The sequence below is a fragment of the Hemitrygon akajei genome, chromosome 5 (assembly GCF_048418815.1).
Source record: "Hemitrygon akajei chromosome 5, sHemAka1.3, whole genome shotgun sequence".
Taxonomy (NCBI): Eukaryota; Metazoa; Chordata; class Chondrichthyes; order Myliobatiformes; family Dasyatidae; genus Hemitrygon; species Hemitrygon akajei.
In genome coordinates this window covers 98667302-98679793 of record NC_133128.1, presented here as the reverse complement: position 1 = coordinate 98679793, position 12492 = coordinate 98667302, and the positions used below count along the sequence as shown (strand labels likewise).

Sequence of the window (12492 nt, the reverse complement as noted above, 5' to 3'; positions counted from 1 at the left end):
GCTTCTATAGATATGTAAAGAGGAAAAAAGTTAGTGAAGGCATCAACAGAGGAGATTTTTTAATAATGAGCAGGCAAATTATACTTTGGTTCTATATTAACAAAGGAATGTGCAAGTGTTATGATATGGCAACAATGAATATAGAATTGAGACAGGTTTTTATAAACAAAAAACATTCATTAACACTGCTCAATAAAAAAAATGAAAAGTAAACAAACGACTAACTTAACCAGAATTTAACTGCTATATGGCAACTCGAACAGTTCTTAAAACGATAAATGCAAAAGTCCAAATGATTTACACAGTCAATTAGGGGAGACTTTCCTGAAGTAACAAATTCCTCCATGACGTGACGTTACTGCTGATCCCAGCGGAAATATGCCTTGCCCGAAGGATTTACGATGAAGGAAATTAAAAACAGCTTAATTCTTGGCGAATAACCCTGCTCCAATCCTTTCTGCTCTTATAGCAGGGACTGTCTCGGATGCAGGTTACTACTTTTTTGAACGAAGATTAAATATGGTCAATCCTGTATTACCGCCGACATCACCAACTTCTCTCGATCCTTCGGGTCTCCGTACCTCCATAAATCTTCACTCTCCGAATGGACTAAACTGCAGCGATTGGCAAGACTGCTGGCAATAACCTTTGAGACTTAAGGCAGAAAGTAAAACTCCACTTTAAAACAAAACTGCGTCATGAGATGAATACGCAGCATAACGGAGTCACTGATGAATTAAACCACGAACTGACCCGCACAGAGTCTTGCTATCTTCAGAAGTTTTCTGATGACTCTGCCATAGTTGGATGCATCAGCAAGGGAGATGAGGCTGAGTACAGGACTACGGTGGGAAACTTGTCACATGGTGTGAGCAGAATCATCTGCAGCTTAATGTGAAAAAGACTAAGGAGCTGGTGGTGGACCTGAGGACGGCTAAGGCACCGGTGACCCCTGTTTCCATCCAAGGGGTCAGTGTGGACATAGTGGAGGATTACAGATACCTGGGGATACGAATTGACAATAAACTGGACTGGTCAAAGAACACTGAGGCTGTCTACAAGAAGGGTCAGAGCCGTCTATTTCCTGAGGAGACTGAGGTCCTTTAACATCTGCTGGACGATGCTGAGGATGTTCTACGAGTCTGTGGTGGCCAGTGCTATCATGTTTGCTGTTGTGTGCTGGGGCAGCAGGCTGAGGGTAGCAGACACCAACAGAATCAACAAACTTATTCGTGAGGCCAGTGATGTTGTGAGGGTGGAACTGGACTCTCTGATGGTGGTGTCCGAAAAGAGGATGCTGTCCAAATTGCATGCCATCTTGGACAATGTCTCCCATCCACTCCATAATGTACTGATTAGGCACAGGAGTACATTCAGCCAGAGACTCATTCCACCTAAATGCAACACTGAGCATCATAGGAAGTCATTCCTGCCTGTGGCCATCAAACTTTACAACTCCTCCCTCGGAGTGTCAGACACCCTGAGCCAATAGGCTGATCCTGGACTAATTTCCACTTGGCATTATTTGCTTGTTATTATTTAATTATTTATGGTTTTATATTGCTATATTTCTACACTATTCTTGGTTGGTGCAACTGTAATGAAACCCAAATTCCCTCAGGATCAATAAGGTATGTCTGTCTGTCTGACCTGCGTCACAGCAAGGCTTTCCCCTTTTATACCTGTTGAAACAGGTCATCACATGACCTCTCACTGGCAGAAAATTACATCACCATCACAAGACCATTACATCATGCTCATCAGAGACTCAATTACATCATGGTCATGTGACAGTCACACGATACCCACGGGGTATGTAACACAAGTAATCTAGAAATGTTGTGGAACACTGGATTAAAGAGAGGGAGGAACTAAATAACATTGGTATGTGTAGGGAAATGCTGATCACGAAACTGAAGGGCCAAATAGCCTGCTAGTGCTCATATTTTCTGTATATCTTTCCGGGATTATGGGGAAGGAGAAATAAATATTGTCAGGATAAAATAATTATCAAATAGCTAACTGTCTGATTTAAAATGATTAATCTTAACGTGTCATAGTCTGTTTACCCGAGATTATTTTGCTGCCCTGTGCATTGGTTGTCAGGTAGGTTTTAGTAATATTTGAATCTCTGCCGCCTGCTGATTTATTATTTTTAAGTTGCAGTGAACTGTAGTTTAACATGCTTGATGCACACAGATTAAATGACATGGCATCTTCCACAGCAAATTATTTTTTAATCAATCACAGCGTCAAATTCCATTTCAAGACATAGTGTAAACATGACAATATCCAGTCAAATGTCATGTGAAGTTAAGACAGTAACATTAAAATAGTGGCAGCACATATTAAAATTTAATGATTAACTTTATTTTCACATGCACATCAGAACATAGGGAAATGCATCATTTATAGCCCGGAGATGTGCTGGGGGCAGCCCACAAATGTCACAATGTTTCCAGCAGCAACATAGCATGCTGACAACTTACTGATCCTAACCCATTTGGAATGTGGGAGGAAATCCATGTGGTCATGGGAAAAATATATGTAATGCCCTGGGTAAGATTTCTACTGCTTTACTGTGAAGTATTTTATTTTAGTAGTTTTCTGTAAAGCAGTGTGTCCTTCTAGTAAGATTGTTTTGGTTTCAGCTAAAGACAAGGAGCCATGTTGTCCAACTTAGGAATGTTGTATCAGCCAATCAGGACTGTCTGGGCACATGTTGTAACTTTCTTCCTAGTGGGATGCAAGAGAAGGTTCTAGATAGCTAGGCGGAAGATTTCTGAGGGATAGTAGTCTGGTTTGGGATTTTTTGGCTGGAGGTGCAGAGAGAAGAGCTCTAGGAAAGACATCTGGGGGATTGCATCCGAAGGGGAGCAGTATTTACACAGCATTCGCTACGATCACTGATACTTAATTGGAACATCGCAGCTTTCCTGCTGGTTGAACCCAAAATCATACCGACCCTAGATATGTATTGTTTATGAATGGCGGCCTTCTCACCACTGAGTTACATAGCTGTTAGCAAAGTTAGCTATCAAGCCACATTTGTATATGAGCCCCAGTGAGTGGGTTATATATACAAATGCCTTATTAGTGGGAATTGAAGCCCGATCTGACCACTGGCACTGTAAAGCATTATACTAACCTCTACACTACCATGTTGTCCTGATGGCCAAAGGAGAAATCTTCTCTCACTCTTCCCATTTCTCTCATGCATGTTTTTTATCAATATCACAGGAGTTACCGTACATGCTGTTGTACAAGTGTACTGTTGCACAAATTCAACAACTTGTTCTCACTTATTCTCTTCATCAGTGATGGAAAAAAAACTCCTACCTTCTATTGCCATATGAGGGAAGAGGAACCTTGCATTAGGGCTATGCCATGCAAATTGGTTGCATAGTTCCTCTACCATTCCCCAAGTTCCTCCTTCCTTTCAATAAAGACTAGGACTAGTCTCTGATTTAATTTAATGATCTGGCATTATTTGCTATCTGCAAAAGAGTCCCATATTTCAGAAGCCTTTTCTGGTGTCAAATTGTGTTTTTTAACATCACTTCTGAAAAGTTTGGACCCGACTTCTGGGCCATGTAGCCTATTCGTAGATCCACTAAACACAGTGAATTTCTGGAGAGATGCAAGAATCTGTGGGTACTGGAATTTGCAGCAACAAGCAATCTGCTGGGGGAACTCATGGGTTGAGCAGTATCTGTGGAAGAAAAGGAATTGTCCTTAATAGGATTTCATAGAAAATCAAAATGAGATGTAATTTCTATCCATTCCCCTCCTTAGATGCTGCCTGATCTGCTGAGTTCCTCTAGCATTTTGGGTGTTATTCCCTTTAATAATACATGTATGAGATACATGTAATACACATGCATTATCATGAATTCTTTTAACTAAGTATGTTATTCCAGCTTTATTTATGAGTCCAAACAATAGCATTTTAGTTGCTGTCAGCTGTTTCCAGCACCCCTTCCACTTTGCATCTTCCTTTAACAGAACAGAGTTGATGCACATTTTTCCTCTCACCTTTGACTTTGAAGATGGAAAGGTGACTCCTTTTCAAGCTGCGGTGACACAGTAGTGTAAGGTATTACAGTGCCAGGTCATGTTATGTTGGCTCTGCAAGCATGGTGACACTGGTAAGCTTTGTTGTTGACACATTTCACTGTATGCTTCGATGTACGTTTAACAAATAAAGCTACTGTTTAACAATCAGGCTAGAGCAATACCTTAACCATCATGGCAGATCATTGAGCTTGAGTAATAAAAAGACCTATGTCAGCAAAATGTGCCATCGGTTTCCCTTCATGCAACACCATTCTGTTATTATGTGGGATCAACCCTGTGCATGTTATTATTTTAGAAAGATATTCTAGAGTTGCTGGAAATCCAGAGTTACACACACAAAATGCTGGAGGAACTCAGCAAGTCAGGCAGCATCTCTGGAGGGAAATAAACAGTCAACTTTTTGGGCCAAGTCCCTTCATCAGGAAAGGAATAGAAAAGAAGTTAGAATAAGAAAGTGGGGGAGGGGAAGGAGTACAAGCTGGCAGTGAGACCAGGTGAGGGGGAAGGTGGGTGGGATGAAGTGTGAAGCTAAGGGGAGATAGATGGAAAAGATAAACGGCAGAAGAAGATGGAGGCTGATAGGAGAAGACACTGTACCAGGGGAGAAAGGGAAGGAGTTCAAAGTGCTTTACAATGGGATAAAGTACAAACATAAAAATAAAAGATAAAATGATGTTTGTTTAAAGCAAGGTTTAAGATTGTACTGGTGAAGCACAGTGATGGCTTACTGGCAGCAAGCAAAACTACTACATTATTAATAACACTTTTTCTGGGAAAACAATCCCTGCTATCAATAGCTTCCCTTTTGGAATTGAGCTTTTGAACCCCCTGTGGAACCTGACATTTTTGTGGTGTGAACTGAAGTCTTGAAGGTGCAGGATGTTTATGGCATGGCATGTAAGGGGCAAATCAAAACAGCAGAGCCCAGGCTTGAGTGAGAAATGAACCACTGTATGGCTGTTACTGGAGTGGACTTAGAGCCAATTCAAAGCAGCAAATCCAAGAGCAAAGCAGGTGCCGTAGTTTGACCGATTTAAGCGCCAGGCCATATTGGAAAGGACAGGTATGGGCCATATCAAGGTGGTAGAACTCAGGCCCAAGAGAGATGGAGCAAGGTTTGGGCTATTTAAGTGCCATGCAGGATTGAGAAGGTCAGGATGTTAGGGTCAGCGGCGAGGGACAGGAGGGTGTTTAGCTCACCGCTTCATGAGGTTTGCTCATCTGTGCATTGAACTAAGGCTGTGGCCTGCAACCAGTAGGCTCTTGGATCGACCGTGACTGGGTCACTTTCATGAACTTTAGTTCTGAATGTTATTTGCTTATTTATTGTTTGCACGATTTCTTCTTTTTTCCGCACATTGGGTGTTTGATGGCTCATCTTTTTTTATGAGTTCTGTTGGGTTTCCTTATTTTATGGCTGTCTGTGAGGAGACAAATCTCAAGGTTGTATATAGTTTGCATTCTTTGATAATAAATGTACTTTACTTTGAACTTAAATAGGTTTTGAGCTGACATTTAAAAATGTCAGCTGAGTTTGCATCCCTTTTAGGCATTGAATTCCACAGTTTAGGAACGTAGATATTTTATCCTTACTTTAGTACTTTATCCTGCAGGTTGCCTTTGCTGCAGTCGACTGCACGAAAGGAACAAATCATGAGCTGTGCAAGCAGGAAGGAGTGGAAGGCTACCCTATGGTCAGTTATTACAACTACGGCAAGTTCATGGAGAGGTACAGTGAGGAACGATCGGTGAGTGCGGGTGCCTAATAATTCTGTGCTTTGGAGTGTTTGAGTCCTCTTGGGACTCAGAGTGTTCACGAGATGATGTACCGATGGTGCTTCTCAGAATTGTCAGCCCTCTGTGCAAGTGGGAGGTCCACTATGTTTCAAGGTGCGTCAATCACAGGATAATTCAGTGTAAGCTGGAAGAGTTCAGCAGCTGTTGGGGTTTCCTGTTGGACAAGATTGATGTGTCAACACTTCAATAAAGTGTCAGCTGTATCTCAGTGAAGAATGTGGGTTCAAGCCCCACATCTGGTACTTGAGTTCAGATTCCAGTCTGACACTCTAGTGCCATTACTGAGGGAGCATTGTGTTCTTAATGGTGTCATCTTTAAACCCTCCAGGTACGCATTCAGGTATTTTAAATGAGCAACAATGATTTTCCTGATGTCTTGGCTAAAATTTGCCTCAAAAGGCACCATTATCACATTCACACAAGAGATTCCACAGATACTGGAAATCCTGAAGAACAAACACAAAATGCTGGAGAAATTTTGCTCCTGTATCTTATGTCTTATGGTCTTGTCCCATCTTCTCTTTTTCCATTCTCCATTCTGGCTATCCTTCTCACTTATCCTCTGGTGCCCCTCCTCCTTCCATTTCTTCCATGGTTCACTCACTCTCCTATCAGGTTTCTTTTTCTTCAGCCCTTTACTGCTTCCACCTATCACCCCCCCCCCCAACTTCATACTTCATTACCCTTCTTCCACCCATGTTTACCTTACCTGGTCTCACCTATCACGTGCTAGCTTGTACTCCTCCCCTTCCCTCCACCTTCTTCTTCTGGCTTCTTCCCCCTTCTTTTCCACTCCCAATGAAGAGTCTCAACCTAAAACATTGGCTCTTTATTCCCCTCCATAGATGCTGCCTGACTGCTGAGTTCCTCCAGCATTTCTAGCATCTGTGGAATTGCTTGTGTTCATGCATTTGGATAGGATGCTTTCTATGGTTCTTCAATAACAATTGCTGAGCATTAAATGTAGGATCATAAATATTAAGATCAAAAGTCCTTCTGGCCTATGGTGCCTTCAAATAAGATCATGACTGCAAAAAATAAATCCAAAATACTCTGCTGATATGTGAACACCAAAAGGATGGTAAGAGCTGAGATAATGCCATTCATGGACCAAAATGAAATCTCTTGGAAACAAAACACAGTGCTGAGGATCAATAGGTGTTCTTAAGAGAGTGTTGCCAGCGCTCAAGGACCTGAATTACAGGGAAAGGTTGAGTAGGCTAGAACTGTATCCCTCAGTGCATAGGAGACTGAGGAGTGACCTTATGTAGGTATAAAAATCGTGAGGAGCATAGAAACATCCAGCACACTCTGTATATGTGCTGAGGACAGCCACAGGTGATTAGGGTTTAAGCTCAAATCATCAGCGTTCTTTTCCCTCCGCAGATGCTGAGTTCCTCCAGCTTTATGTGTGTGTTAGAAACCATTGGATTAGAGTGTAAACGGGATATTTTTCTCATAGTTTTAACTTTTCATATGCTTTTCCTACATTTTTACAGTACTGAATCTGGCTGTTTCATATGTTATTCTCATAGCTGGAATGTCTTGTTATTTCCAGATTCAAGATTGTTCAATGTCATTTCCTGTACACTAGTGCTAAGAAGACAAAATAATTGTTACTGTGGATCCAATGAAGCACAAAGAAACACAATTAGATAAAGGATGATTTTTTAAAACACAATAAATATGAATGCATAAAATGGTTTATATAAAATGATTGGTATGTGCATAAAACAATGCTAGGCACAGGAGAGTGTAAAGGTGACTGACAGGAAATGATAAAATACTGGTGGTTGAGTGTGTGGAGAGTTAGGAGCATCAATCAACCTTACTGCTCAGAGAAAGTAACTGTGTTTGAGTCTGGTTGATCCTGGCGTGGATTCTACATCTGACCTAGTATAGTCTGAACTAGATTTTAATATAGGACCACATGACTTCTTTGTCCTTCTTATCTCTTTTATTCTTCGTTCTTATTACACTTAATAAACAGCCATATCCAACAAGACCATAAATCATAAGGGCAGAATGAGGCCATTTGGCCCATTGAGTCTCCTCATCATAGCTGTTTCATTATCCTTCTCACCTACATTCTTCTGCCTTCCCACCATAACCTTTGACACTTCATTCTTAACTTCCAAAGAACCTTTGCATTACAAAATCACCAGATCCAACAAAATGAAACAAGTTTCAAGTTGCAAGTAAAGGGAGTGATAGAGAGAACAAAAGGGAATGTCTGTGATGATGCCTTCTCACCCTTTCATCAGGCAGAGGATTAAAAAAAATCTGAAAGCACATACCACCAGGCTCAAAGACAGCTTCTATCCCTCTGTTTTAAGACTATTGAATGATCCCCTAGTGTGATAAAATGAACTCTTTGACGTCACCTCCTATGACTTTGCACTTTATTGTTGGAGATGAGGTGAAGACCAAGAGGAATTGAGTTAGACAAGTGGTACTGTTAAAGAGGGCAGTAAATGGATGTATGGAGGAGAAGAACAAACGAGATGAACAAATACCTGAGGGGAGAAATAAAACTGAAAGAAGGAAATGTTAGGCATAAGACTGGAATGGTCTCTCTCAGGTCCCACCACCAGCTCCCAGAGACTCCCATCTTCCTCTCACACCACCACCCCTGTACACTCCAAACCTCCCTTCTCCTCAGATACTACCAACCCCCTACCCCTCCGATTCCAACTCTCATCTGTGCCAGGTCTTCACCATTCCCTCTGACTTTCCCCTCTCTGAAGCAGAACGTTCTGTCCTTAGTAAGGGTTTCACCTTTGTCCCCCTGCGCTCGCACCTCAGCAGGTTCTGCATCCACCATGATGTTCCGTTCCCCTTCCCTCCGTCTCCGTGTACATAAAATATACTACAAATTGCAATAAGAAATATGAAAAATAAATAGTATAAAAATAGATCAAAAATAGTGAGCAGTATTCATGGGTTTATGGACCATTCATACACCCAATGGTTGTTCCTAAAACCTGGAGAAAAATATACCAGAGTTCAGGCAGTTTTGGGCTCGAAGTGTCAACTGGTTATTCTGACCTGCTGAGTTCCTCCAGCATTTTCTGTGTGTTATTCTGGATTTCCAGCATCTGAAGAATATCTTGTGTTTCAGAAAATTACCAGTTGATGCTGTGGATTAGGATCTGGGTGTGAATCCAGAAAAGCCTGCTAGCTGCAGAGTTTCCATAAAGAAACTAAATGCTCTGTATCCAAATCCTTGTAAATAAGAAACAGCTTTGTCTCCAATTCAAGTGTCACTTAGGTCCTGCTGAGAGAAGTTACAGAAGGCTAACAGGAAAAAAAGTCACAGAATACTATAGCACAGAAACAGGCCTTTCAGTCCATCTAGTCTGTGTCAAACTATTATCCTGCCTAATCCCATTGACCAGACCATAGCCCTTCATACCCTTCCCATTCATGTTTCTTTCCGAATTTCTCTTAAATGTTGAAATTGAACCTGCATCCACTATTTCTGCCACAGCTCGTTCCACACTCTCACCACCTGAGTGACATTACCCATCATGTTTCCCCTCAAACATCGCACCTTTCACTACTAACCCATGACCTCTGGTTCTAATAGGCATAAAAAACTTTGCTGACACAGTGTCAAGTCAAGAATCAGAATTAGAATCAAGTTCTGAATCATCACAGACTAGAAGGGCCGAGATGGCCTGTTTCCGTGCTGTAATTGTTATATGATTCTGAAGCGAATAATTTCATGGAAATACATATTCAAGGTAAAAATGCCAAAGAATGAGCTTTTCTGTTGCTGCAGCAATGCAGTACATGATAAACATAAAAACTATACAAAATAATGTAAATTATTATGTTGATGAAGGGTTTCGGCCTGAAACGTCGTCACTACCTCCTCCCATAGATGCTGTCTGGCCTGCTGAGTTCTGCCAGCATTTTGTGTTTTTATAAATTATTATGTAATTTACGTGATAGAGTAAAAGTAACATAAGAACATTAGGGTAATGTAGTCTGAAAAGATGGGTTTATTATCATGTGCTCAAGTGTAGTCAGGTACAGGTGACAACGAAAAACTTGCTTGTGATATTACAGGTACATACAGCATACAGAATATAAATTGTACATAAATTAGACAGTGAAGAGAGGGAGGAAAAATATAAACTGCAAAACCATGACCTCAGTGTAAGGGAAGGTACACAGAGACAAGTCCATTGTGGTGCAAGAGGTGAATATGCAGTTGAAGAGAGAACCGATTAAGTTCCTTTGCTGAGGTGGGATAAGGATTGAGTTTTTCAGGAATTGAAGATTATAGAAAGGTAGTCATTCCTGAAGCTGGTAGTGTGAGACACCAAGCATCTATACCTCCTGCCAGATAGTAACAGCTAGAGGAGAGCATGATCTGGCTGGGTCATGATGATAGATGCCTCCTCCGTGAGATAATGACTTGCATAGATGCTGTCAGTCTGTCAGTGATGAGGATATCTGTGCCTGTGATGGACTAGGCATTGCTCACTACCTCTCCAGCCAATCATGTCCCTGTGTGTTGGCATTGCCATACCAGGCTGTGAGGCGATCCATAACGAACAGTACATTGGGTCTGAGACTTTGGTGAGGCAAATTGGATGGAGCTCACCCTGCAGTCAAGTTAGCATGAGGATTGCAGTGGTGGAATTGATGGAATGTGGTAGAGAATCAAAATCAAGCTTACTAACCCTGACATAAGTCTTAAAATTTGTTGTTTTGTGGCAGCAGTACAGTGCAGGCATAACAAATTACTGTAAGTTTCAATAAAAGTAAATATTGTGGAAGAGGAATGGCAAGGCAGTGTTCTTGGCAGATCTAATGGGAGAGATGAAGAAGTTGTTCCTAAAACATTGTCTCCTGTACCTCCTCCCTAATGAGAGCATGTCACAGGAGGGCCAGCTCTTTAACTTCATTAATATACATCTTCTTCACACACCACCTTTTGAAGATGTCCTTGATGGTGGGGAGGGTTGTACCCTACTGAATCAACAACCCCCTTCAGCCTCCTATGATCCTGTATATTGGAGCCTTCATACCATGTGATGATGCAATATTCTTAATACTCTCCATAGTACATCTGTAGAACCATAGAACATTTCAGCACAGAAACAGGCCTTTTTGCCCTTCTTGGCTGGGCCGAACCATTTTTCTGCCTAGTCCCACTGACCTGCACCTGGACCATATCCCTCCATACAACTCTCATCCATGTACCTGTCCAAGTTTTTCTTAAATGTTAAAAGTGAGCCCGCATTTACAACTTCATCTGGCAGCTCATTCCACACTCCCACCACTCTCTGTGTGAAGAAGCCCCCTCCAATGTTCCCTTTAAACTTTTCCCCCTTCACCCTTAAACCATGTCCTCTGCTTTTTTTCTCCCCTGGCCTCAGTGGAAAAAGCCTGCTTGCATTCACTCTATCTATACCCATCATAATTTTATATACCTCTATCAAATCTCCCCTCATTCTTCTACGCTCCAGAGAATAAAGTCCTAACCTATTCAACCTTTTTCTGTAACTCAGTTTCTCAAGTCCCGACAACATCCTTGTAAACCTTCTCTACACTCTTTCAACCTTATTAATAACCTTCCTGTAATTCGGTGACCAAAACTGCACACAATACTCCAAATTCAGCCTTACCGATACCTTATACAACCTCACCATAACATTCCAACTACACCTCCAATCTTTGTATCATCAGCAAATTTGCTGATCCAATTTGCCACATTATCATCCAGATCATTGATATAGATGACAAATAACAATGGACCCAGCACTGATCCCTGTGGCACACCACTAGTCACAGGCCTCCACTCAGAGTAGCAATCCTCCACTACCACTCTCTGACTTCTTCCATTGAGCCAATGTCTAATCCAATTTACTACCTCTCCATGTATACCGAGTGACTGAATCTTCCTAACTAACCTCCCGTGTGGGACCTTGTCAAAGGCCTTACTGAAGTCCATGTAGACAACATCCACTGCCTTCCCTTCATCCACTTTCCTGGTAACTTCCTCGAAAAACTCTAATAGATTTGTTAAACATGACCTACCATGCACAAAGCCATGTTGACTCTCCCTAATAAGTCCCTGTCCATCCAGATACTTGTAGATCCTACCTCTTAGTACTCCTTCCAGTAATTTACCTACCACAGACATCAAACTTACCGGCCTATAATTTCCTGGATTACTTTTAGAGCCTTTTTTAAACAACAGAACAACATGAGCTATCCTTCAATCCTCCAGCACTTCACCCATAGATACCGACATTTTAAATATATCTGCTAGGGCCCCTGCAGTTTCAACACTAGAATCCTTCAGGTCCTGGGGATTTATCTACTCTGATTTGCATCAAGATAGCAAGCACCTCCTCCTCTTCAATCTGTATCGGTTCCATGACATTTTTTGCATCGGTTTGCAACATTTTTGCAGAAATTTGCAAAAGTTTTAGTGACATACCAAATCTCCATAAATTCCTAATGAAGTATAGCCACTAGTGTGCCTTCATCATCATTGAATCAATATGTGGCCCTAGGATAAATACTGTAAGACCATAAGACATAGGAGCAGAATTAGATCATTCAGCCCATCGAGTCTGCTCGTCCATTTTGTCATGG

General features: G+C 41.5%; 1 protein-coding gene across 1 annotated transcript in view; it reads left to right on the top strand.

Moving 5' to 3' along the window:
• Positions 1-12492, top strand: part of pdia5 (protein disulfide isomerase family A, member 5) — a 211341-nt gene that overhangs the window by 193718 nt on the left and 5131 nt on the right. The window contains exon 16 of the mRNA XM_073046123.1: positions 5691-5825. Coding sequence (XP_072902224.1) covers positions 5691-5825 — 135 coding nt within the window. The remainder of the gene's footprint in view (positions 1-5690; positions 5826-12492) is intronic.